General features: G+C 44.1%; 1 protein-coding gene across 1 annotated transcript in view; it reads left to right on the plus strand.

Annotated features, from left to right (window-relative positions):
* Window positions 1–17,079, plus strand: part of LOC137425438 (protein Dok-7-like) — a 106,555-nt gene extending 89,476 nt beyond the window's left edge. The window contains exon 9 of the mRNA XM_068113875.2: window positions 16,627–17,079. Coding sequence (XP_067969976.2) covers window positions 16,627–16,653 — 27 coding nt within the window. The 3' untranslated portion in view covers window positions 16,654–17,079. The remainder of the gene's footprint in view (window positions 1–16,626) is intronic.
* Window positions 17,080–23,255: the final 6,176 nt, after the last annotated feature.

A 23,255-nucleotide genomic window follows, 5' to 3' on the forward strand; every position in this document is an offset into this window, starting at 1 on the left:
GTCAAAATGGCGGACGGCTCGTACATGAAACGTAATCACATGACGATGGTTCCTCTGAATCCAACGCCAACCTGACACGCAGGTTTGATCAGTCACAGCGATAACTCTATCGCGGAATCCCTTTCCAGGAAACCCAAAGTTCACTCGTGTCTCTTGCTCGACAACGTTCGATCCAGAATGCAAAGCAACCAGCTTCTTCTCCGACTTTTCTCACCGCCTCCTCCTCCTCCTCGCTCGTCATTTTCCGGTCCACGATTTCCTGTATCATTTTAAGTTAACCTTTTTAACTTTAGATAGCTGTTCCTGAATAATAAACCTTTTGAGAATAATAATAATACCTAATATCAGAAACATGTCAGGTGGGTGAAAACCCCAATAACGGAAGTTACGAATCCGTAACAATCAGAAACATGTCAAGTGGGTGAAAACCCCAATAACGGAAGTTACAAATCCGTAACACTTCCCCCCCTCAAGAAAAAAAGTTTGAACACAGCAAATCTTTCTTTGCCTGCAAACTCTTTAAACAAACAAAAATAAACTCACAACCCAAATCACCAATTCCCGTGAGCAACAATTATCAACATCTCAAAAATAAAGCAACAAAACTTCACACAACCCACAGAGATTTCTAAAGTTAATTCACTCTGGACAAAGCATCAGGAACGACATTGTCCCGGCCCTTTACATGTTCAATTTCCAAGTAGAACTCCTGCAAAGCCAACTCCATCTCATCAACCTCTGATTTTTCACTTTTAGTTTCATTTGCATGAAAGTTAAGGGGTGGTGATCAAAAATCCCAAAGTCAAGCAAATCTACAGCACTTTTCCCCAAAGGCCGAGCTGAGAGCTAGGTTCCATGGTGGTTGGGTGGTGAGGCCTGGAAATATTCACTACATGGACGCCTTTAGGAACGTGAAGTTCACGGTTAGTCCGTGTAGGAAAGTTCACTACAGGGACGCCTTTAGGAACGTGGATTTCACGGTTAATCCATGTAGGGAAGTTCACTACATAGACGCCTTTAGGAACGTGGCATTGACGGTTGATCCATGTAGGAATCTTGGCTCGGCAGCTCCGCAGCATTCAGTGCTTCAACGCTTTCTAACTTTCCTAACAATCACGGTTGGACCACTTGTCACTGTAGTCACATGAATAGCGGTCTCCTTCTCGGTCACTGCTCTGATAATCCTTCCTTCGGGAGCTGCCATAACTTTGGAAGCTTCCATAATAATATCGATTGCGGTCACCACCACTACTCCGTGGTCCTCCTCTGTAGCCCCCTCGCCGCCTACGGCCTGCCTTCTCTACGGCTATTGCCCCCATTCCACTTATGCCGATTGGCCCCGATTAGCCCCGATCTCCAGGTCGGGAGCGATCGGGACACTTTGGGAAAAAACTGGTCATCTACGCTGTATCTACGTCCTAAGTACGCTCCGATTACGATCACTACGCTGTAACCACGCTCATCGTGGGTAGATCGGGTCCCTGAAGACCCGATCGAAGCCGTTTAGAGCCGCTGTGTTCCCGCTCGCGTACGCTGTAACCACGCTGCATTCGCGATTGCCGCCGCTCTGACACGATGCATTCCCGATCGCCGCCGATCTAAAACTGATCCAACGCCGATGCTGCCGATCTATTGCCGTTTCAACTACGTCATTCCCGACCAAACCGATCTAACTACGCTCTATTCCCGTCTTTAACCCGACTAAAAAGCAGATTTCAGGTCCCGATCCGTATAAATAGGGCCCGATTTGCTTGCCGATCATCAGTATCGTCGAAGACAGCCATGGATCAACATCAGAGAAATGGCCGTCTGCAGCTCGCTCTACTTCTCCAACAATATGCAATTAATGAAAGAGCTGCTCAAGTGAGAAGAAGAATGAGAAGAAGAAGAAGAAGAGAAACCAAAGCTTTCAGAATCATTGGAATCTCCTGTGATGAAGCTATCTCCGAGGGCCTTTCACTCATTCACCGCAGGCAGGTAGGTGGTCTTTCTGCCTTCTACCGACTCCTCTCCGGCCTTGCTCCCCCAGCTCTCTCTGTGCTTTGTCCCCCAAATATTCCTTCAGGTCGCACAAGATCTGCCAGCAACCCTCTGATGGTTAAACTGCCGAAATCTCGGCTCGCTGCTCACCTTCACTCTTTCATTCCTCTTTTCTCCCGCCTCTGGAACAAACTCCCACACTCCCTTCAATCCCACTCCTCCCTCCAGGTCTTTAAAACAGCTGTTCACCACAATCTCTTATCTTTCCCCATCCAAAACCTTGATCCTTTCTACCCCCACGAATTCACCCCAGATCCACCTTGTTTGAAATTCCAACTTCTTTCCTGGAAGTCCTGGCGGTGTCCATATGTTTTATACCTCTCCCACCCCCCCCCCCCCCCTTTCCATGCCTCCTCCCCCAAAGCCCTCTCCCTCCCACAGATCTCTCGATGTCCCTGCTCTCAGATGTTGTGTTTGTGTTCCTCCCCCTCTCGCCCCATCTTGTCTACCGCTCCCCATGTTATATGTTTTATGTGTCGGTTTGTCTTTCTGTGTGATTAATGTTAGCTCTTTCACGAGCCTCGATCTTGTATACAAAAAAAAAGAAAAAAAAGAAAAGAAAAAAAAAAGCCCCTCAGTTCTGGGTCCGGCCATGGTTGACAGAAGAAAGAAGATTGCAGTTTGGGCACTACGACCGCTTGATGAATGAACTGAGGCTGGAGGACATCAACTCTTTCCAGAACTTTGTGAGGATGCCACCTGCTCTCTTTGATGAAATCCTCCACAGAATCACCCCGAGGATTGAGAAAGAAGATACCAGGCTGAGAAAGGCCCTACAACCTGGAATGAAGCTCGCCATCACCCTGAGGCATCTGGCTACAGGAGACCTCTACCCAACTCTCTCCTACGACTTCAGGGTCAGCAGAAACACCATCGTCAAGTTCATTCCGGAGGTGTGTCAAGCCATCGTTGCAGAGTTCAAAGAAGAAATGGTGAAGTGCCCTACCACCCCAGAAGAATGGACAGAAGTCGCTGATGATTTCGAAAGTAAATGGAACATCCCTCATGTGCTCGGAGCTCTTGATGGCAAACACGTCGCCCTCAGATGCGCACCCAACTCAGGCAGCCTCTACCACAACTACAAGGCCTTCTTCTCGATCGTGTTGATGGCACTGGTGGACGCCGACTATAAGTTATTGTGGGTGGATGTTGGTGGAATGGGACACATGTCAGATGCTCAGATTTTCAATGCTTCGGAGCTCAAAGAGTGCATAGAGAATGAAACCATTGGATTCCCCGACCCCCTGGCCATGCGGAACGATGATGAAGAGATGCCATTCTTCATCCTTGGAGATGATGCCTTTGCTCTCCGCACCTACTTGATGAAACCCTATGCCAGACGTGGACTCTCTCCTGAACAACTCGTCTACAACTACCGCATCTCAAGGGGTCGACGAGTGGTGGAGAACGCCTTTGGCATCTTGGCAAACCGTTGGCAATGCTTGCTCAAGACACTACAACAGTATCCTGAGGTGGTGCGTGACCTGGTCGAAACTGCTATCTGTCTGCACAACATGCTCCGCATCCGGTTGCCAAGTATTCAGCATGCCGAGGTGGACCAGGAGGATTATCGACACAACATCATCCCTGGTGAATGGAGAGATCAAGCCAACATGTTAGAGGTGGAGCAGGCAGTTCGAGGTAACAGGGACAGTGTAGAGGCCAAGCGTCAGATGGAGGTACTGAGACTCTATTTTAACAGCCCTGCTGGTGCAGTTCCATGGCAGGAGAGGATGGTGAGACATCATTAGAGACACTATGGGAAGGAGTTGAAAGACATTTTGGAGGACATTGTTGTATTGTTATGTATTGCATTGATAATGATTTCTATTGATATTCATGTGACAATAAACATTATGAAACTTGATATTCAATATTTGCCTTGTGTTGGTTGGAAAGGGAGAAGTTATTATTGCTGGGTTGAGGGGATGAAAATGCATTGCAAAATGAAAGGTCTTCAAAATAAAAGCTAAAAATTTGACAAGTTTTTGCTGGGTAGAGGGGATCAAAGTTTGCATTCACTTAATTAAAAGGTCATAAAATTAAAAGCGGTAAAATTGATCATTAATAATATTTGTTTAACTTGTACCGCTTTTAATTTTAGACCATGGGGTTATTGGGCAATGCAATTTGGCTCATGCAGTTATCAATTCCACTTAACAACGTCGACAAAAATTGTCGTGTCGAAATACTTGATCGGGTGAGGCCGATGCAATCAGGACCGATTTATATACAGCGGCTTTGATCGGCATTGGAGCGGGACGGATAGGTAACGATCGTCGTCGAAACGGCACAAGATAATCCTCCCGCTGCAACGACGCTGTAATCACGATCAAGCCGTTCTAACTACGATCAAGCCGTTCTAACTACGATCATTCCGATGGACTACGTTGCATTCACGCTGTAATCACGATCAGTCCCGCTATTTCAGATCGGGATGGAAATTTTAAACATGTTTAAAAAATCGCCCCGATCTATTTTTTTGTCCCGATCGACAAAGATCGAAGACGTTCCGTTTACGATCATGCCGATTGATCCCGTTCCAAATAGGATCGTTCCCGTTGTGCAGATCGGGGTCGATCGGCATAAGTGGATGGGGGTATATGGTCCGACCCTCCAAATCCTTACCATTCCAATTCTTCTCTGCATTTTTGGCGTCCTTTGTGCTTTCAAACGTGACAAAGCCAAACCCTCTTGACTTGTGCGTTTCCCTGTCTTTTACGAACCGCACTTCCAAAAGCGGCCCATATTTGCTGAAGACAGAGGTCAGAACTTCTTCCTTTGTTTTGAAGTTCAGTCCACCTACAAATAACTTGCTACATTTGTCGCCATCCCTAACTGGTGTGGTGTTATTTTCCCTACTGGGCTTTTTAACAACCATCGGGTTACCATAAACTTGACCACCGGCCAAATCATTCCCGATAACAACAGATACCCCCTCTACAGGAAGAGTGGCTTGTAAACCTACGGTGACCGGTCCTGACACCAAATCGGACTCCAAATGGATGACATGAAATGGAGCACTAACACAGCCACCAATCCCCTGTAAACGAACACTATCACCCGTTGCCGTCTCCTCTGACAATGGCAAGATGCCTTCAAGCATTAAAGATTGATGTGCTCCTGTGTCCCTCAATACCCTAACAGGTCTCCGGTTAGTCGAGGCTCCATGCAGTGACACAAACCCCTCTGAAATAAATGGTTTGTAACCCTTTTGAGGGCGATTTCTCACAATGGCCATTGCATTTGGAGTCGTACTAGTCGAACTCCGCTCCTGATTTTCCGTTTTCAGGGCATAACATTGGGACATCACATGTCCAGGTTTCTTGCAAAAAGTGCAAGTAGGCCCGGAGGAAAAACTCGTGGTCTGCCTCGGGCCCCCCGGAGGATACGCCTGCCTTGGAACTGTTGTCTTCTGATTTCTCGAAATCGTGGTATCAAAGTGGTCCTCATAGACATCTCGAGGCCGCCCCCATGAATTTTCGTTCTCCGCCCCTGAGGTACCATAGCTCCCCTGGCTAGGTCTAGGCGAGAAGTTAGGCTTGTGGAACCCCCTCCTGTGGGTTAAGGCATAGTCATCTGCCATGGTTGCTGCCTCATACAACTTTGGTACTTTCCTTTCCTCTAGATGTACTTTAATGTCCTCGTGGACACACTGCTGGAATTCCTCCACCAGGATCAATTGTCGCAATAATTCAAAGTCTTTCCCACCCCCTTTTGAATCACACCACCTATCAAACATGGTTGCTTTCATTCTGGCAAACTCCACATGGGTCTCACTCTCCCTCTTCCTGGCATTCCGGAATTTTTGCCGGTAAGCTTCCGGGACCAATTCATAGGCCTTGAGAATGTTTTTCTTCAAAATCTCATAATCTTCACATTGGTCAATCGGTAAAGCCGAATAAATATCTTGAGCTTTACCCACCAGAACACTTTGCACTAATATGGTCCAGGACTCCTCAGGCCAGTTTAGCAGTTGAGCCACCTTCTCAAAGTGAAAAAAAATTGGCTACCTCCTTTTCATTGAAGGGTGGAACCAGCCTCACATGTCTGCCAACATCCCAGGTTTTCTGACTAGGTGTCGAACCAGTCGGCATGGATGGTACCTCTCCCCGTTCTTTCATTACATCCAGCTCCTTGAGTCTAATTTCCTGCTGAAGCGCCATTTCACTGTCCCTTAACTCCCTTTCGGCTTTTCTCTCCTCTGTTTTTTTTCTCCTCCAACCTTTCCTGGAGTTCTCTTTCAACTCTTCATTCCTCTGCTCTTTCTTGTGCTTTTTTCTCTTCTAACCTTTCCTGGAGTTCTCTTTCCTGTGCTGCTCTTCTTTTCTCGAGTTCTCTTTCAACTCTCCTTTCCTCTGTTTTTTTCTCTTCTAACCTTTCCTGGAGTTCTCTTTCCTGTTCTGCTCTTTCCTTTTCTGCTTTCCTTTCCTCTGCTTTTAACCTTTCCTGGAGTTATCTTTCCTGTGTTGCTCTTCTTTCCTCGCTCTGCAATTGCATCTCCATTTTTTGGAGCTCCACATTTTCTTGTTCCTCAGGTAACCAATCCCAGGCTACCTCTTCCCATGCTCCTAATCCCACCATAGATTGTATCACCACTGTCTGCATCTCTGCCTTCCTCATATTAGTTCAGACCTCCAAGCTAAAATGTTTGGCCAATTTCAAGAGGTCCGATTTGTGGGTGTGATTACTAACGCTCTGAACTGTGCTTCACTAGGGGTCAATGCAAAGTTCTCTGCGTCAAACTCCATGGTGACTATTGTTAACACCTGTTAACCTTCACACATTTAAAAAAAAAAAATTGTTTTTTTTTTGGGAAAAATTTTGGATTGTTGGAACAAGTTACAAATTTGGGAATTCCAGGAATGTTAGGGAATTCTTTCCCGGACTAAATTTAGGGGATTTTTAGATCCCGGACGCAGACCCAATTTCGAGCCCACGAGTCAATTGGACGAGCCCCCAATTTCTGTTACGTGTTCCTCCCCGACCTCCTGGTCTCGGTATACCTCCGAACCCCGGGAGGCGCCACGGGAGAAAAATATATTATTCCGTGTCGAAATCAATAAGGAAACCACACCAATGGTTATGAACAAACCAATAATATATTATAAATCACACAGGAATAACATTACCACAAATGACAATTAAGAGTGCACTCTCTATTCCATCAGTTGGACACCTGGTGTTGGCTTAGCGGTTAGGGTGCCGGCTTGGGATCCTAGGATCCTGGGTTCGAATCCCGGTCGATCGCTGAATTAACGCCAGGGGGGTTGACTCAGCCTGTCATCCTTCCGAGGTCGGCAAATTGAGCACCAGCTTGCTGGGATGAATGATCCCGGTGTGTACCCCGATTTGGAATAGGTACACCGTATCCCTGCGCATCGTAAGAGCGTGACCAAGGGTTGGCGTCAGGAAGGGCATCCGGCCATAAAAACATTGCCTCAAACAGGGAACCATGATTGTCATGGGGCCCGCAAGGCTAACCCCCGCTCGAGCGGGGAAAATGGCCTTAAAACGAACATTCATTCATTCATTCATTCATTCATTCATTCTCTATTCCATCAGCTAGCATGCATAAGGTAACTCACAGTGTTCCAATTGAGTGGAAAGAACCTTCCCCAATGTCTCTATATTCCCGTCTTCGAGCTCAGAGTTGGTCCGCTCCAGTGATCAACGGAACGATGTCGACTCTAAACCAGAATCTCGTTCCGAGGGCAGGCACAGACACGCCGCCCAAAACGGCACCAAGGCGCACGCGGCCCAAAGCGGAGAAAAGGGGTCACGTGGTTAAAGCGGCACAAAGGCGCACTCACGGCGACTGGGAAATCCAAAGGCCCCCTCCAGGTATGAACTTTCACTGTTCACGGTCGGCGAGCCGCAAAGTAATCGTCAGAAGCCTCGGTGCACACACCCACCACAGATACGTCTGAACGCGGTGGAAACGGTTGACAAAGCAAGGAAGGTTTGCTCAACGCGCGAAGCACACGAGTCAAAATGGCGGACGGCTCGTACTTGAAACGTAATCACACGACGATGGTTCCTCCGAATCCAACGCCAACCTGACACGCAGGTTTGATCAGTCACAGCGATAACTCTATCATGGAATCCCTTTCCAGGAAACCCAAAGTTCACTCATGTCTCTTGCTCGACAACGTTCGATCCAGAACGCAAAGCAACCAGCTTCTTCTCTGACTTTTCTCACCGCCTCCTCCTCCTCGCTCGTCGTTTTCCGGTCCACGATTTCCTGTATCATTTTAAGTTAACCTTTTAAACTTTAGATAGCTGTTCCTGAATAATAAACCTTTTGAGAATAATAATAATACCTAATATCAGAAACATGTCAAGTGGGTGAAAACCCCCAATAACGGAAGTTATGAATCCGTAACAATCAGAAACATGTCAAGTGGGTGAAAACCCCAACAACGGAAGTTACGAATCCGTAACAGTATACTGTACGTACATTTTAAAAATATTTTTAACGTGCTTTTTATTGTATTTTAAATTGTTTTTTTTTAGCTTCTTTTATTGTTAATTTTTATGTACTATTTTATTTGTTTTAAATATATTTTTAAAGAAAAATTAATTTTTTTCACGTCCTATTATGATGTAGGAGTGACGTAAACTCGCACATAATGACGTTCGCTGAACTTAAATTTACTCTAGAAAAGTGGCGTAAAGTCGGATTTGACATAGGTCGAAATGGCGTAAAACGGGGTATTGCTGTAAAGGGAAGCCAACTTTTCCATTTTGTTATTCAGAGACAGACAGGCAATGTCAAGAAAGAGGTGTTTCATGGCATATTTCAAGTTCTTCATAGTTGTTGCATAAAAGCATTAATTCCATTTGAACTGCGCTCATATCAAAGCTTGATCAAGTCCTCTTGTGTTTTTCACTCAATAATTAGAAAATGCATCCAATTTAAAATCAGGCCACGAAATCACTCACAATTTTTTTTTTTAATACACCATCTGGTATGTCACTAAAGTATTTCCTTTATTTACCTCCGCCACCGAAGGTGGTCCGCCATTTACCTCCGCCACCGAAAATATTACAGAGGTTATGTTTTCAGCCCATTTCTCTTTGTCTGTCTGTGAACAGGATATCTCAAAAAGTTGTGGTTGGATTGGGCCAAAAGTTGGTGTAGAGGTTTGGTGTTTGACAAGGACGAAATGCTTAGATTTTGGTGAAGATTCGAATTCGGATGCAGTAACGAGAATTTTTAAATTTTTTAAAGTGATGCTTCATCATTGAGAGATGGGGCAAAAACTATATACTGTATAGCATAATATATCAAAACGTTGTGGGTGAGTTATGACAAAACTTGGTGTATGAGTTGGGGAGGTGACAAGAACAAGCTGATTACATTTTTGGTCAGATCTGGATCCAGATACGGCCTATCAGTGGGATACAAAATGTAAACTATTCAGCCTGGCAGAGTTACTGTATGCTCTCTACCGAGTGTCATTGTAGTTGTAATTGTTTTAGCATTGTTTATATTTAAAATATAATACTGAACCTAGCATTGAATTTTACCACTCATCAACATTTGCTTTCACGCGTATCAATTAATCGCTAGCTCATCGACAGTGAATAAACCATAGACTATCTATTCACTTTCTTAGTCTAGACATTTTGCTTACGCTCTTGCCCATTGTCCCTGCCACAAAACGAGTTAATTAATTCGTTTTTGCACAAATACGAATGGTTACAAATATTTAATATTACACAAATAACATTTGCCATAATATAATTATGCCGAAAAAGAAGAAGAAGAAGAAGAAGAAGAAACGGCATCAATAAAATGATGCCTCATTGCCATTCCATTCAATTTTGGACGAAGCTATCCAAAACAAGTCAATTTGCAATGTCCTCTTTTTTTCTTCTTTTTTTCATGGATATTGCCCCAGACAAGGCATACGGCCACTCTAGGTAAGGGGCTAAGAGAAAGTTAGAAAAATATAAGGATAAAGCAAAACAAAATAAAAATAAATAAATAAATAAATAACAAGAAAACATCCAAGACCCAGGAAGTAGCAGAGGTCAGGTAAAATGCGATTAAACCTCAAAGGTGTAGGCTGTATGAATTGACATTCTTTTTAAACCCGAATAGATCGTAGGATAATGGGAAGCATCTTACAGGTCGTGAATTCCAGAGCGAGACAGCACAAGGGATAAAACTATCTGCATAGCCTTTCGTTCTGTACTTTAGATCAGCTATAGTGTATGGGTGAGCAGAGATGGCAAACCGAGTCTTGCGTCCAAACACTCATGTGGGACGAATCAAGTTAGAAGGTCCAACAGAACATTTGCTATGAAAATATCTGTGGAACAAATCAAGAGTGGCAATCGACCTACTAGTCTAGTAGGAAGACTAGGTCCCCCTGCACCCCCCGGAGATATACTTCTAATCAGTGTTTCTAGATTGGAAAAAATGTGTAGAAAATGACTAGCTATGGCCCCAAGCTGAAGAGTGGTGAGACGGTGAGAGAGTGGTTGAAGAGTTCAACCCATCTCCACACCAACCAGGTTGACCATGCGTTTCTGGAGCCTATCAAGTCAATATAAGTGTCAGGCTGGTTCTCCAGCCCAAATGTGACAACAGTACTCCATGATGGGATGTATCGTTTCTTATGCAGGTACAAAACAGCCTCAGGAGGTAAATGCCTCTGCACTCAATAAAGACGACCAACTCGCTTGGAAGCACTCCTAGTGTTACTAAACCCTGGTATTACCTCCCCAAACCTCGGTTACGGTGCACCTGTCTTTTTTTTTTTTTTTTTTGTATACTGAATCGAGGCTCTTGAAAGAGCTAACATTTACTTCACAAACAAATCAACCAGACAAACAAAATATATAAAAATAGGGAGCGGAAAACAAGATGGGGAGAGAAGGGGAAGCACACAAACACAACATTTGAGAGCAGGGAGATGTGTGGAAGGGAGAGGGCTTGGGGGGAGGAGGCGTGGGAAGGGAGGGGGGGGAGGGAGAAGTATAAAACACAAGGACACCAAGGACTTCCAGGACAGAAGTTGGTATTTCAAAAAAGTGGAATTGGGGTGAAATTAGCGGGGATAGAAAAGATCAAGGTTTTGGATGGGGGAAGATAAGAGATGGTGGTGAACAGCTGTTTTAAAGACCTGGAGGGTGGAGTGGGATTGAAGAGAGTGAGGGAGTTTGTTCCAGAGGTGGGAGAAAAGAGGAATGAAGGAGTGAAGGTGAGCAGAGAGTCTTGATTTTGGCAGTTTGACCATAAGAGGGTTGCAGGCAGATCTTGTGCGACCTGTAGGAATATTTGCGGGACAGAGCCCAGAGAGAGCTGGGGGGGCAAGGCCAGAGAGGAGTCGGTAGAAGACGGAAAGACCACAAACCTGCCTGCGGTGAGTGAGTGAGAGGCCCTTGGAGTTAGCTTCATCGTGGGAGATTCCAATGATTCTGAATGCTTTGGTTTCAACAGCGTGAAGACGAGCTAGGTGTGAGGCAGGAGCACCAGCCCAGAGGGGAGAGCATTATTCCATTGAGCTGTGGATGAAAGCCTTGTATGTGGTGAGGAGCTCAGGTGTGCCAAGGAAGGACTTCGCACGACGGAGGATGCCCAGTCGGCGACTGGCTTTGGAGGCCAGATTTGAAATGTGGTTTTCCCAGGAAAGATCATGGCAGATAGTGAGACCCAAAAGCTTGAGTGACAGAACTTCTTTGAGAGGATTATTCAGAAAGTGGATGGGAGGGTTGTCCAGTCGGTCTTTTCGGAGAGACATCGTAAGAGTGTGAGATTTGTCAGGATTGAAAGACATGTTCCAATTGTTTGCCTAGTCTGTGATTTTGTCCAGGTCTGCAGAGAGTGAGGAGGCTGCAGACTGCCGATCTGAGGGATGAAGAATGGAGCGACAGAGAGTAGAGTCATCAGCAAAGAGATACAGAGGATTTTCAAGAGAGTCAGAGAGATCATTGATGAAGACCAGAAAAAGCACAGGGCCCAGAACACTGCCTTGTGGAACTCCAGCCTGAACAGGAAGAGGAGATGAGAGAAACCCATTCAGGGCCACACGTTGACTATGACTAGAGAGGAAGTCCGCCAGCCATGCGTGGAGATTTCCATGGATACCAAAAGAGGAGAGTTTGGTGAGCAGAGCAGGGTGCCAGACCGTATCGAAGGCACGTGATATGTCAAGGGAGACTGCTCTAATTTCCTGTTTGGCATTGAGGACCTCCATCCATTGTTGAGAAAGCAGAAGCAGCATGTCCAGAGTAGAGTGTCCAGGTCTGAAACCAAATTGATGATCAGAGATCAAGCCATTGGAGAAGAGGAAAGATTTCATATCTGAAGCAATGATGGATTCCATGACTTTGCTGATAATTGGGAGAAGGCTGATTGGTCTGTAGTTGCTGGGATCTGTTTTTGCACCTTTTTTGTGCAAAGCGGTGATGTTGGCAGATTTCCAAGCAGATGGAAGATGACCTTGAGCAAAAGAGAGGGTGAAGAGAACAGAGAGAGGGAGTGAAAGAGCGGAAGAACAGGATTTTAGGACCCGTGGGCTGATGCCGTCAGGTCCAGTTGCAGAATCCGAGTCGAGGGTTGACAGAAACTTTTCCACCTTGTCAGGAGGAAAGGACACAGAGTCCAGGAGCAGCTGGGTACGACTGGGTACAGTGGGTACAGAGAGGGATGGGTTTGGGACACAAGATTTAGAGGCAAACACAGAGTTGAGGCATTCAGCTTTTTCACGTGCGGAGTCAGCCGTGTGGCCATTTGAGGTGAGGGAGGGGATGGACGGGGGAACAAACACCAGAAACAGATTTGACCAGACGCAACCAGGATTTGGAAGAGGGAGACAGATAAGAGAGTTCGGTCCTGAGAACGGAGAGATATTGTTTCCTGGCTCTCCTGAGGGTGGACACACACTTGTTTCGGGCTTTGTGAAAGGAAATGAGATTTCCTTCCGTTGGATTTGCTTTCCAGGAGACGAAAGCAAGTTGTTTCTGGGCAATAGCCTCACCACAAGATTCCGTGTACCATGGACGGGAGGAAGGGTATGACAACAGAAGACGAGATGGGATAAATCTGTGCATGAGAGAGAGCAGTTTGCTTTGGAAGAATTCCCAGGAAGAATTTATGTCAGAGGCAGTCGAGATGGGAGACCAGTCCAGATGATTGATGGCTGCTTGAAGACCGTGCCAGTTGGCCTGAGTGAAATGCCAGACTCGTCGACGCTGAGGAGGCTCTCTGAGAATGGTCAGAGAGATGCCCACTTTAACAAGCACATGATCAGAAGAACCGATTGGAGCAGAAGAAGAGCAGCAGACATTTTCAGGGAAGTTAGTCATAACCAAGTCCAGAAGAGAAGATGCTCCGTTGACTGAAATCCGGGTCGGGAAATTGACAGATTGTGTCAGTCCCAGTGAGTCACAGAAGTCCTTTGCTGAAGAGCCATGGCTGGTGAGAGAGGTACCCACACCCAGCCAACTGGCATGGTGACGGTTGAAATCACCACATATGAGGAAGGGAGAGTTGGGATGGGTAGATAGAAGTTGGTCCATATTCACAGACAGCGAGATGTAGATGGAGTCATCACTGTTTGGTGGACGGTACAACACACATATGAACAAAAGGTGGGAGCGAAGGGGAAGCCGTAGCCAAAGGTATTCCTGGGGGTGAGGTGGAGAGAGGGCAGTGCAGGGCGAGTGAGGAAGAGAGTTTTTTTATAAAGATAGCATCCCCACCTCCAGGACGAGGCTCAGGTCTATCATACCGGAGGAGGGAGTAACCTGGGAGAGATACCAAGGAATCAGAGACATCATGAAGGAGGAAAGTTTCTGTTAAGCAGATCACGTCTGGTTTGTCAGAAGCAACCTGTGTGGAGAGATCCGACAAGTTTGAGCGAAGGCCCCGGATGTTTGAGGTCCATACTGTTAAGGAAGAGGAAGGGGGAGCATCGGATACAGAACAGGGGGGGGGGGGGGGAGCGGTAGGGTAAGATGTGGAAGAGGAGGAAGAGGTAGGGAGAGCTGTTGAATGTTTGTCGGAGATTACAGAATAGCTTGGAGAAAGGGAAGAATGGGGCGGACAAAAGGTTTGATGGTGATTGGGAGAGGCGCAGTGAGGTGTTATTTGACGAGGGGGAAGAGCGAGGCAGAAGGTTGAGGGAGATGAAGGTGAAAGTTGGAAGGGGGAAGAAGCGGGGAGGACGCTTTGAGGAGGAGGGGTGAGAGGGGAGGAGCGAGGGAGAGTCTCGGAGGGGAGGGGTGTGGGGGGAGATTTGAAAGGAATGGGTGATTGGGAAGATTTGGAGGGGAGGGGCAAGGGGAAAGATTTGAAAGAGATGGGTGATGGGGATGATTTGGAGGGGAGGGGCAAGGGGGTAGATTTAGAGGGGAGGGGTGATGGGAAATGGGATTTTGGGGTGATGGGATTTTGAAAAGTGTACGATTAATGGGAAACGAACATTTATTGCAAAATGAGTTTCTTGAGACATTCGAGTCAAAAATACATTTGAGGACGCTGGAGGGAGGATGGAGTGCTGGAGAGTTTAGGGAATGAATGAAAGATGCACTATAAGAGATGGAATTTTTTTTTGGAATGAATAGATTTGGTGAGCAAGTCGAAAGCATCCTTTTATAGAAGAAGAAGAAAAAGGTGTTATAGAATATGACAGAATACAGGTCTTCAGGGGACAGATGAGACCTTTTTTAACAACGTGATCATGTGATCACAAACAACGTGGTCGAAGAACGAACGAACAAATAAGAACGAATAAACGAATAAGAACAGAAGGAAATGTTTTTTGGTTTTTTTTTTTTTGAGATTTTAAAACAAGGAAGTATGGGGTGAAAAGACCGTGAAAAACGGAGACCGGAAAGTAATTGCAGCGCGATCGGAGAACCGCTGAGACAAAAACAAAGCCTCAAGCCAAGGTCGGACACGGTAGCCTACTACACTAGGCCTCAGAATACGCGATACGAAAGTCCGACGATTCTGTACACAGGTATGAAAAACCAACACCAAGAATACTATTAAAGACACCCCAATAGGTACATACACCGAGAGAAAGATACAGTTTCGACAAAAGCACAATTGTGAAAAGTTACTTAACTTCGAAAGCGAGTGCGCATGGACAGCTTTGAAGAGACGAGACCTCCAATCTTGCGCATGCGCAGAGGGAGCGGGAACACGGTCTGGAGCGGGAACACAGCAGAAAGTTTTGTTATCTTGAGTGTTCTAATAAACCATGGTAAAACCACACCAATGCAATCGATATGGGAATTGAGCCAATATGTGAACCAACTGCAATCAACATAATGAGGTCGATATGGAAATCCCAACGACAAAACAAGATGCACCAAGCGGACAGCCTCTTCTTCTTCGAGGACCAAAATGGTGTATCGGCCTGTAATGGAGGCGCTTTCTCCCCCCAACAATAACTCGCACTTGGTGATAAAACCTGACGCAGGTTGAATTGCAATCGCAATATATGACGATGTCGTGGGCAATCCCTTTCCCGGGAAGCCTCAACTCCTTCGCGACCAATATCAAAAAGGTCCGCTCGCAGACTTGATGCAACTTTACAGCTGAATCTCCCTCATATATATATATATATATATTGTAATTGACAAATACATTGATGTCAGTCCACACCATTCCATTGCACATTCTATATTTTTGTGTACAATTGGACAGTGTGAAATGCGACAATGGTTAAAAAAAGATTTTTTATTACTACGGCAGGTGTATTATGTCATTTTAAAAGGGAGAGTCAAAAATTCACCTCCCCCTTACACCCACCCTTCCAACCATGAAGGAATGATTCTGCTCCAACAAATGTCTGCAGAAATTTTACTCCTTTGCTCTAGTTTCCAGCCAATGTGACACATTCTTCGCAACTGGGCCTATTTCTCCTGATGCTATTGGAATGGTAGGACTGGCAGGATGGCCGAGACCCTAGATGTTTGCCCACTCGATTCTGAGTTATCCAGCCTGGGTTTGAATTTCTGGCCAGCCGTAAACTGCCATCCCAGTGTTTCACAGGAAGGGTGATCCATCAATGTGTGTGCCCTCGGTTGGCTGTTAAACTGGGCGCCCTGTTTGTCGGCATTAGTTGGTGGACGTTAAAGATCCCACGGTGTCTTTCTCGAAAAGTCAGCAAGCTATCGCCGACAGCCTGGCTAAGTTCCAAATTCCTACACGCTCGGTCGAGTATCCCGCGTCAGAGTGGTGACCTGTCCAGGATTGTAACCCGTAGCCAATGCAATTGCCTTTTGCAGTTGTATGCGCCTAATGGCACGATGATGAGGATAAACAAGTAAACAAACAAAACAAATGGAATGGAAGTTACTTTTTCGGCCCTGAAACATTTTGAAAAGTGATAAAAACGTTTTTACTCTAATTTGTACATTTTTATTATTCTTATATATTTTTGTTCATTTTTTTTTCCCATCCATAATTTTTGGCCAGATAGGTCTCTGGTGCAAAACTTTGTCAGTCTTGGTGTTAAAGGACCTTTCAAGTTTATATAATAATCTACAAGTGATTTTATTAACCTTTGACACGACTTGAAGCAATAAATTGCAATCCGGATGTTTCTGTGCGTGCAGGCTTTCCATATGCCGGCACCGAAATGAGATGATGAGCAAACAAAATCCGCTTGGTCATTCAATGCTGGATGGTGTGATTGGTTTCAGCAATCCCAGCCAGCCTGGTGAGACTTTCCTGACGAAGTGGTTAAACTGGCTTCAGCAGTTAAACACAGAGAAGAATGGAATTCGCTGCATGGCTGTTGATCAATTCAGTCGTTAATTCATCACTCTTAGGATGGCATCTTCATGATGCATTCAAAGGTTCTGAGTCGGAGGCCAGCTTCCAACAAAATCCATCCAAAAGAGGGTTTAACAGGATGGTGATGATGCTGAAAATGATGATATCTGTGCTGAAGATGATAAATGATGACAACATTATTTCTTGCAGTGAATGTGATGGGAAAGTTTTCAAAATATTTATTTATAATTGATTTACAATGATGGACGACGGTGCAATGCCATTTTGTCTTCACGGCAATGCACATCACCCGCATTGATGCTAGTAGACAAGACAGGACAGAAATTTGTCGGGCCCAACCAAGATACGACCCACATGCGCAGTGAGATGGGCTATTTCAGTGATGATCCTTTTGATCAAATCGTTCATTAAAGATGGCAGGGCGTGCCGCCACAACACAGAAACATTGTGCACACACCCGTGAATCTTCAAGGGTGAACAACATAATGCATAAACTGCTAAATCATAACTTGGGATGAGTGCGTACAGAAGGTACTTTAATATGGTCAATGGAGGCTTTAAGGAAGGCTTCGATATGATTACACTGGCCAGACAGATGTATACCACATGGTGTTGATCCTGGTTCAACCCCAATAAGTATCTAGCCATAACGCGGCCTTTAAAAAGGAATTTGCATTGTTTGCGTGTTTTTCATTTTATTTCACCATTATTTCTCGAATGTTAAGTGCGTTCCATCAAAATGAGTTCAACAGTAACTACACATAGCATAAACCACATGATCTCCAGATGCAAGCTGATAGGCTGCCAAATCTGCGGTGGAATTTTGATCCAAACTGTATCATTCAGTGTTGTGTTGTCTCAATCGACCAATGTCTGTCTGCCTCCATTTTGTTCAAGAACCAGGTTCAAACTCCTCCTAAGGCACCGGATGCCAGCACATTACATCTCGCCGTGAGTGTCTCCTTACATAAACCTTTCACTCACTTTCACTTTCACTCACTTTCACTCACTTTCACTCACTTTCACCTTTCACTCACTTTCACTTTCACTCTTTCACCTTTCACCTTTCACCTTTCTTTCACCTTTCGCCTTTCACTCACTCACTGCAGGCAGGTTGGTGGTCTTTCTGTCTTCTACCGACTCCTCTCCGGCCTTGCTCCCCCAGCTCTCTCTGGGCTCTGTCCCCCAAATATTCCTACAGGTCGCACAAGATCTGCCAGCAACCGTCTTATGGTTAAACTGCCAAAATCTAGGCTCTCTGCTCACCTTCACTCTTTCATTACCCTTTTCTCCCGCCTCTGGAACAAACTCCCCCACTCCCTTCAATCCCACCCCTCCCTCCAGGTCTTTAAAACAGCTGTTCACCACCATCTCTTATATTCCCCCATCCAAAACCTTAATCTTTTCGACCCCCGCTAATTCACCCCAGATCCACTTTTTTGAAATTCCAACTTCTTTCCTGGAAGTCCTTGCAGTGTCCATGTGTTTTATGCCTCTCCCACCTCCCCCCAAGCCCTCTCCCTCCCACAGATCTCTCGATGTCCCTCCTCTCAAATGTTGTGTTTGTGCCCTTCCCCCTCTCTCCCCATCTTGTCTACCGCTCCCATTATTTTGTGTTTTATGTGTCGGTTTGACTTTTTGTGTGATTAATGTTAGCTCTTTCGCGAGCCTCGATCTTGTATAAAAAAATTTAAAAATTTTTTTTAACGCGTTGATGTGCACAGGACGTCACTCCAAAGGCTCCCTGTTGGGACATAGACCTTTAATAAGTTTTGCATTGCCCTTGTACGGGGCATTTTTGGAGCAAAAGACTTTATTTATTTTATTTTTTAATTAATCTAAGGCTCATAGTTGAGCTTGTACATAAATCACATGTAAGACACCAACATCAGTAGACATCTGCGTACTTTTACATCAATTGTAAGGGCATTAGCGGACGATGGAAAAACACATGCATGGTACCGTATATGTGATTTGAACCAGGGTTCCCTGAATCATGAGGCAAGGTTTCAGATGGGAACGCAAACAGGCCAACAAAAACAGTATCTTTGCCATAATATTGTATGTTTGTAGAGTACTATCATCATGCTTGATCTGTAGAAATTCTTGCTCTGAACATTTTCCCTAATTGTCTCTCAAAGACCAATACCATGTGTACAACAGTGGCAATCAGTTGTTTCTTTCTTTCGTCTTTTTCTTTTGTTTGGACTCCTAACTTTTTGACACTACTCTCCTAACTTTTTATATCTTTAGAGTTGGTATGACATAATATCCATTACTGACTGTAATCAATCGGTTTGTTGAGTTGTTTTGTTCAACGTGATATTTGTTAGTTAATTTATCGTAATTTACATTTCAAGTTAAACTAACTCTACAGCCTCTGTACAAATGTGATATTATTTGTACAGCTTCAATCAATTATATGAGATTTTCCTAGAGTGCACATACCACTTTTAATAGCAGATTGACCAACCGACGGAGGTAGGGGAACAAGCAGACAAGGGAAGCACACAAATGACATCAATGAGCATATATGAGTTGCAAGGTGACAACCGCAACTGGGTGAGTGAGGATAGAAAGGATCATCGGTGGGTATTGGGAACAAAATTTGGTGACGATAGTCTACTACCTTGAAGGTCTGTGCAGGTGGAGGGGAATGGTGCTGCCCCATGCAGATCTTGGCCTTTCCTGTGCGAAATAATGCAATGCTCTTCAGGGCCTGAGATTAAATGACACACGATAGTCATACCATTTGAACTTTCGCTCAACCGTCCTTTCGTAATTTACCATAGTTCTCCATATGGCATGCAACGTCCTTCCTGGAAGGTACAGTAGTTCCATTTAATCACGCGGAACTACCAATCACTGCTGAGGCAATATGGTTACAAGTTTCACAGTCACTATAATCACGAATACAAACATGGCGCATTATTTACGACCAAAAAATCGAATGGTGCATAAGCAGCTCTGGTGCATTACACATTATAGTGTGAAAACTTTCTATCTGATTTCTTTATCTATTAAGGAATAAAATATTTATTTTTGCCGAACATTAATCATTTGAGGGCATTCAGAATTTAGATGGAAGAGATATTCGAAAAAGTGAGCGTCTCGCTCGAATAACTTTTTGAATGTCTCACCTTTTTACGTTTAAATATATACCACACCTCTTGTGTTTCCATAAGTCGTATATTTTTAAACATTGTTTTTGTCTCTTACACAGACTTGCTGTATTTATAACTATATTTATATTTTATAATAATACTTTCATTACTTAAAGCTTTCATCGCCTTCCAAATTGTTTTATTTCAAGGCACTGTTTTGTTTGTTTTTTGCTTTAACATCACAAATATTCACGTTTATGATTTTACTAGAATCCAGGCATTACTGGGCCTATGTTTTGTTTGATCCGGTCTTGTTTGATTGTTTGAAATGCTTTTGATGTCATGCCATGGATTGCTGGGCCAAGTTGGGGTTTTCCGTTTCTAAAGCTACCAGAAGTACTGCTGTGAATACGTTTAAATCCCGAGTTTGGACATTTTAAAACGAATAAGAATAATAATTACAGGAATGATAACAGATACTTTATTGTTGTTATAATGTGTCATTTACTCGAGCATAACTATCCAGTCTGAAGACACATTGGAGTGTCTGTGCAGTAGATGGCGCTAAAGTGCTGAATTGCTCACAATTCAGTTTATCACCTTCATCAATGAATTTATTTCTGCTGTGATTCAACCCAATGAATCACCATCTGTGTTGTCTGCTTTTCTGTTAAATATCATTAAAAGTGAGACATCTACCTCACGTTACGTATTTTTTTTACCCCTCCTCCCCCCTCCCCCAAAAAAACGAGCATATTTTGTAGAACTATTCAATACCTGCTCCCTCCGCTCAGATTTATTTTCAGACTTGGAAGTTTCCCAACCTGCAATACCGCCTCCATCCAGCAGGGGTCAGTGGCTAAACCACTTGCCAAGTGTTTTGGTAAAAATCGCAAGTCGTCTCCCCACACTTGCGGGAGTAGGGGTGGGAGATTTATTTAATACCCATGACCTGATTCTGGGTACCCCAAGAATGATTGCAAAATATGATGGAGGCCGTCGAAGTTGTTTTTGATTCCATAAGGAAGAGACATATAGATCCACGGACATTGCCTTATTGCTCGACAATCAGTTTTCTAAAATTGACATTCTTGATATACTTGATTGATATTTTCTTTCTTAACATTTTGAGACTATACCAGTACATTTAAGAAAATGAAATAAAATTTATATTTCGCAAAACATTCTCTCGCTTCGTGTGTTCTCTCAATGCTTGGTGTAATTTCCAAAGTTGAAGAGTAGCCAGTGGATGATATTCTATGTTTATATGAGGGAGAATATAAATGTGGCCAAATATGGCTGGCAGAATAGTTGGAGGTATGTGCACTCACCTTTGAGCTGTCTATCCTGTGTTTGAATATCACCCCAGATGTAAACAGTCACCCTGGTGTTTCACAATGGCACGGCATCAATGGGTGCGCATTCCACCGAAGGGACGTTAAGCCGGAGAAACCTGTCTGCCAGCACGGCTTGTCGGTCGACATTAAAGATCGCACGGTATCTTTAGCGAAGAGGAGGCAAATGATCAAATTATCACCCTGGACAAATTCCAAATTCCTGCCTAAATCACCTTCAATCAAAAGTCAGGCTTAATCAACCAGTTCGTGAAAGACTTGGGTTAAAAAAGTTCCCTGGCTGACCCTAAAATAAGTTGGGAAAAAATGTTATATAAATGGTGATTTCTGAATTTATTTCGGCCTCTTACCCTCATCAGTTACCCTTGGCATTAGTTCCATGACCAAATACGTGGCATATGTAAAACAAAGAAAGAAAAGTTTTTGGCTTTTAGTACATTTAAAAAAAGAAAGAAAAGTTTTTGGCTTTTAGTACATTTAAAAAAATTAAAAAAAAGTTTTTGGCTTTTAGTACATTTTTTAAAAAGAAAGAAAAGTTTTTGGCTTTTAGTTCATCAATTACTAAAACTTTTAGTTTTCTTCATCCATTTTTGATGTAATTTTTATTGTTCTTTCCTAGAAGCGTTTATTATATTTTAACCTTTAAACTGAATCGAAACTTTTGTTTATCTTGCACCTCTAATTGTCGTTTTTCATAAGCCTTTCATAGAGCAGAATTCCAAATACAAGTCGACAGGTAGTAGCAAACTGACAAAAGAAAAATAAGATCGTTAGTCAAATTAAATAATAATCCAGTTGAATGTCTCATAAATTAATGCAAAAGTGTATAACTGTTTTACATCATAGTATTGACAAATCAGATAGGGAGTAATCTACCTTAACGGATGTTTTCCCAAAGGTCATTAGGAAAAGTCCAGGCAGGAATTTAAAAAAGGAGGAAAACGTCAAGGTTGTATACAGGGTTAAACGCCTGAGTCTCACCATCAGCCATGATCTTTCCTGGGAAAACCTCATTTCAAAGTTGGCCTCCAAAGCCAGTTGCCGACTGGGCATCCTCCATCATACAAAGTCCTTCCTTGGCACACCTGAACTCCAATCCACCTACAAGGCTTTCATCCAAGGTTGATGGAATACTGCTCTCCCCTATAGGCTGGTGCCCCTGCCTCACACCTTGCTCAGCTTAATGCCATGGAAAGCAAGGCCTTCAACATCATTGGAATCTCCTGCATTATAGCTGAGTCTACTGGTCTTGCACTTCACCATCGCAGACAGGTCGGTGGTCTCTCTGTCTTCTATCGCCTCGTTTCTGGTCTTACACCCAGGTTTCTGCAGGGCTCACACTGTCCACCATCAACTCCCTTCTAGTGAAACTACATAATCCAATGCTCATCTCCACTCATTTGTTTCTCTTTTTAACCACCTGTGGAATCAACTTCCACGTCCTCTTCAATCACATTCTTCCCTCTAGGCTTTCAAGGCAGCTGTTCACCACCATCTCAGATCGCCACAAATCAAAAACCATGATCTTTTCTACCCTCGTTAACCCCACCCAAATCCCTCATCCTCCTTGGAGTTTCCTTCTGTGCTGTAGTTACTGCAGCAATTTGGAATTTGTCCAAGGGGCTGGCACACAATGCCTTGCTCTTGCAAAATAACTGCAAATTTTAACGTCCACTGACCAATGCCTGCAGATGGGACACCTCCTCGCATCACTTGCAATGCACTAGGGTGATTTAAAATATTTGTGTCTGGAGTCAAACCCAGACTAGATAGCTCAAAGGCATTGGTTTGTTACCTCTGAGATATCCTATCAATCGAATCTGTTATTACTCTGTATGAAAATTTCCAAATCATAGATTACATTGATTAATCGGAAAAACAATACGTTTGTGTGTCTGTCTGTAACAATCCTTCCAACCGATTGGTTGGACAGCCAGCCTGACTCCACCCACCCATGCATCCTGATGCAAAATCTTACGCCCATTTTAG

The sequence above is a fragment of the Myxine glutinosa genome, chromosome 4, assembly GCF_964187855.1.
Source record: "Myxine glutinosa chromosome 4, kmMyxGlut1.1, whole genome shotgun sequence".
NCBI lineage: Eukaryota > Metazoa > Chordata > Myxini > Myxiniformes > Myxinidae > Myxine > Myxine glutinosa.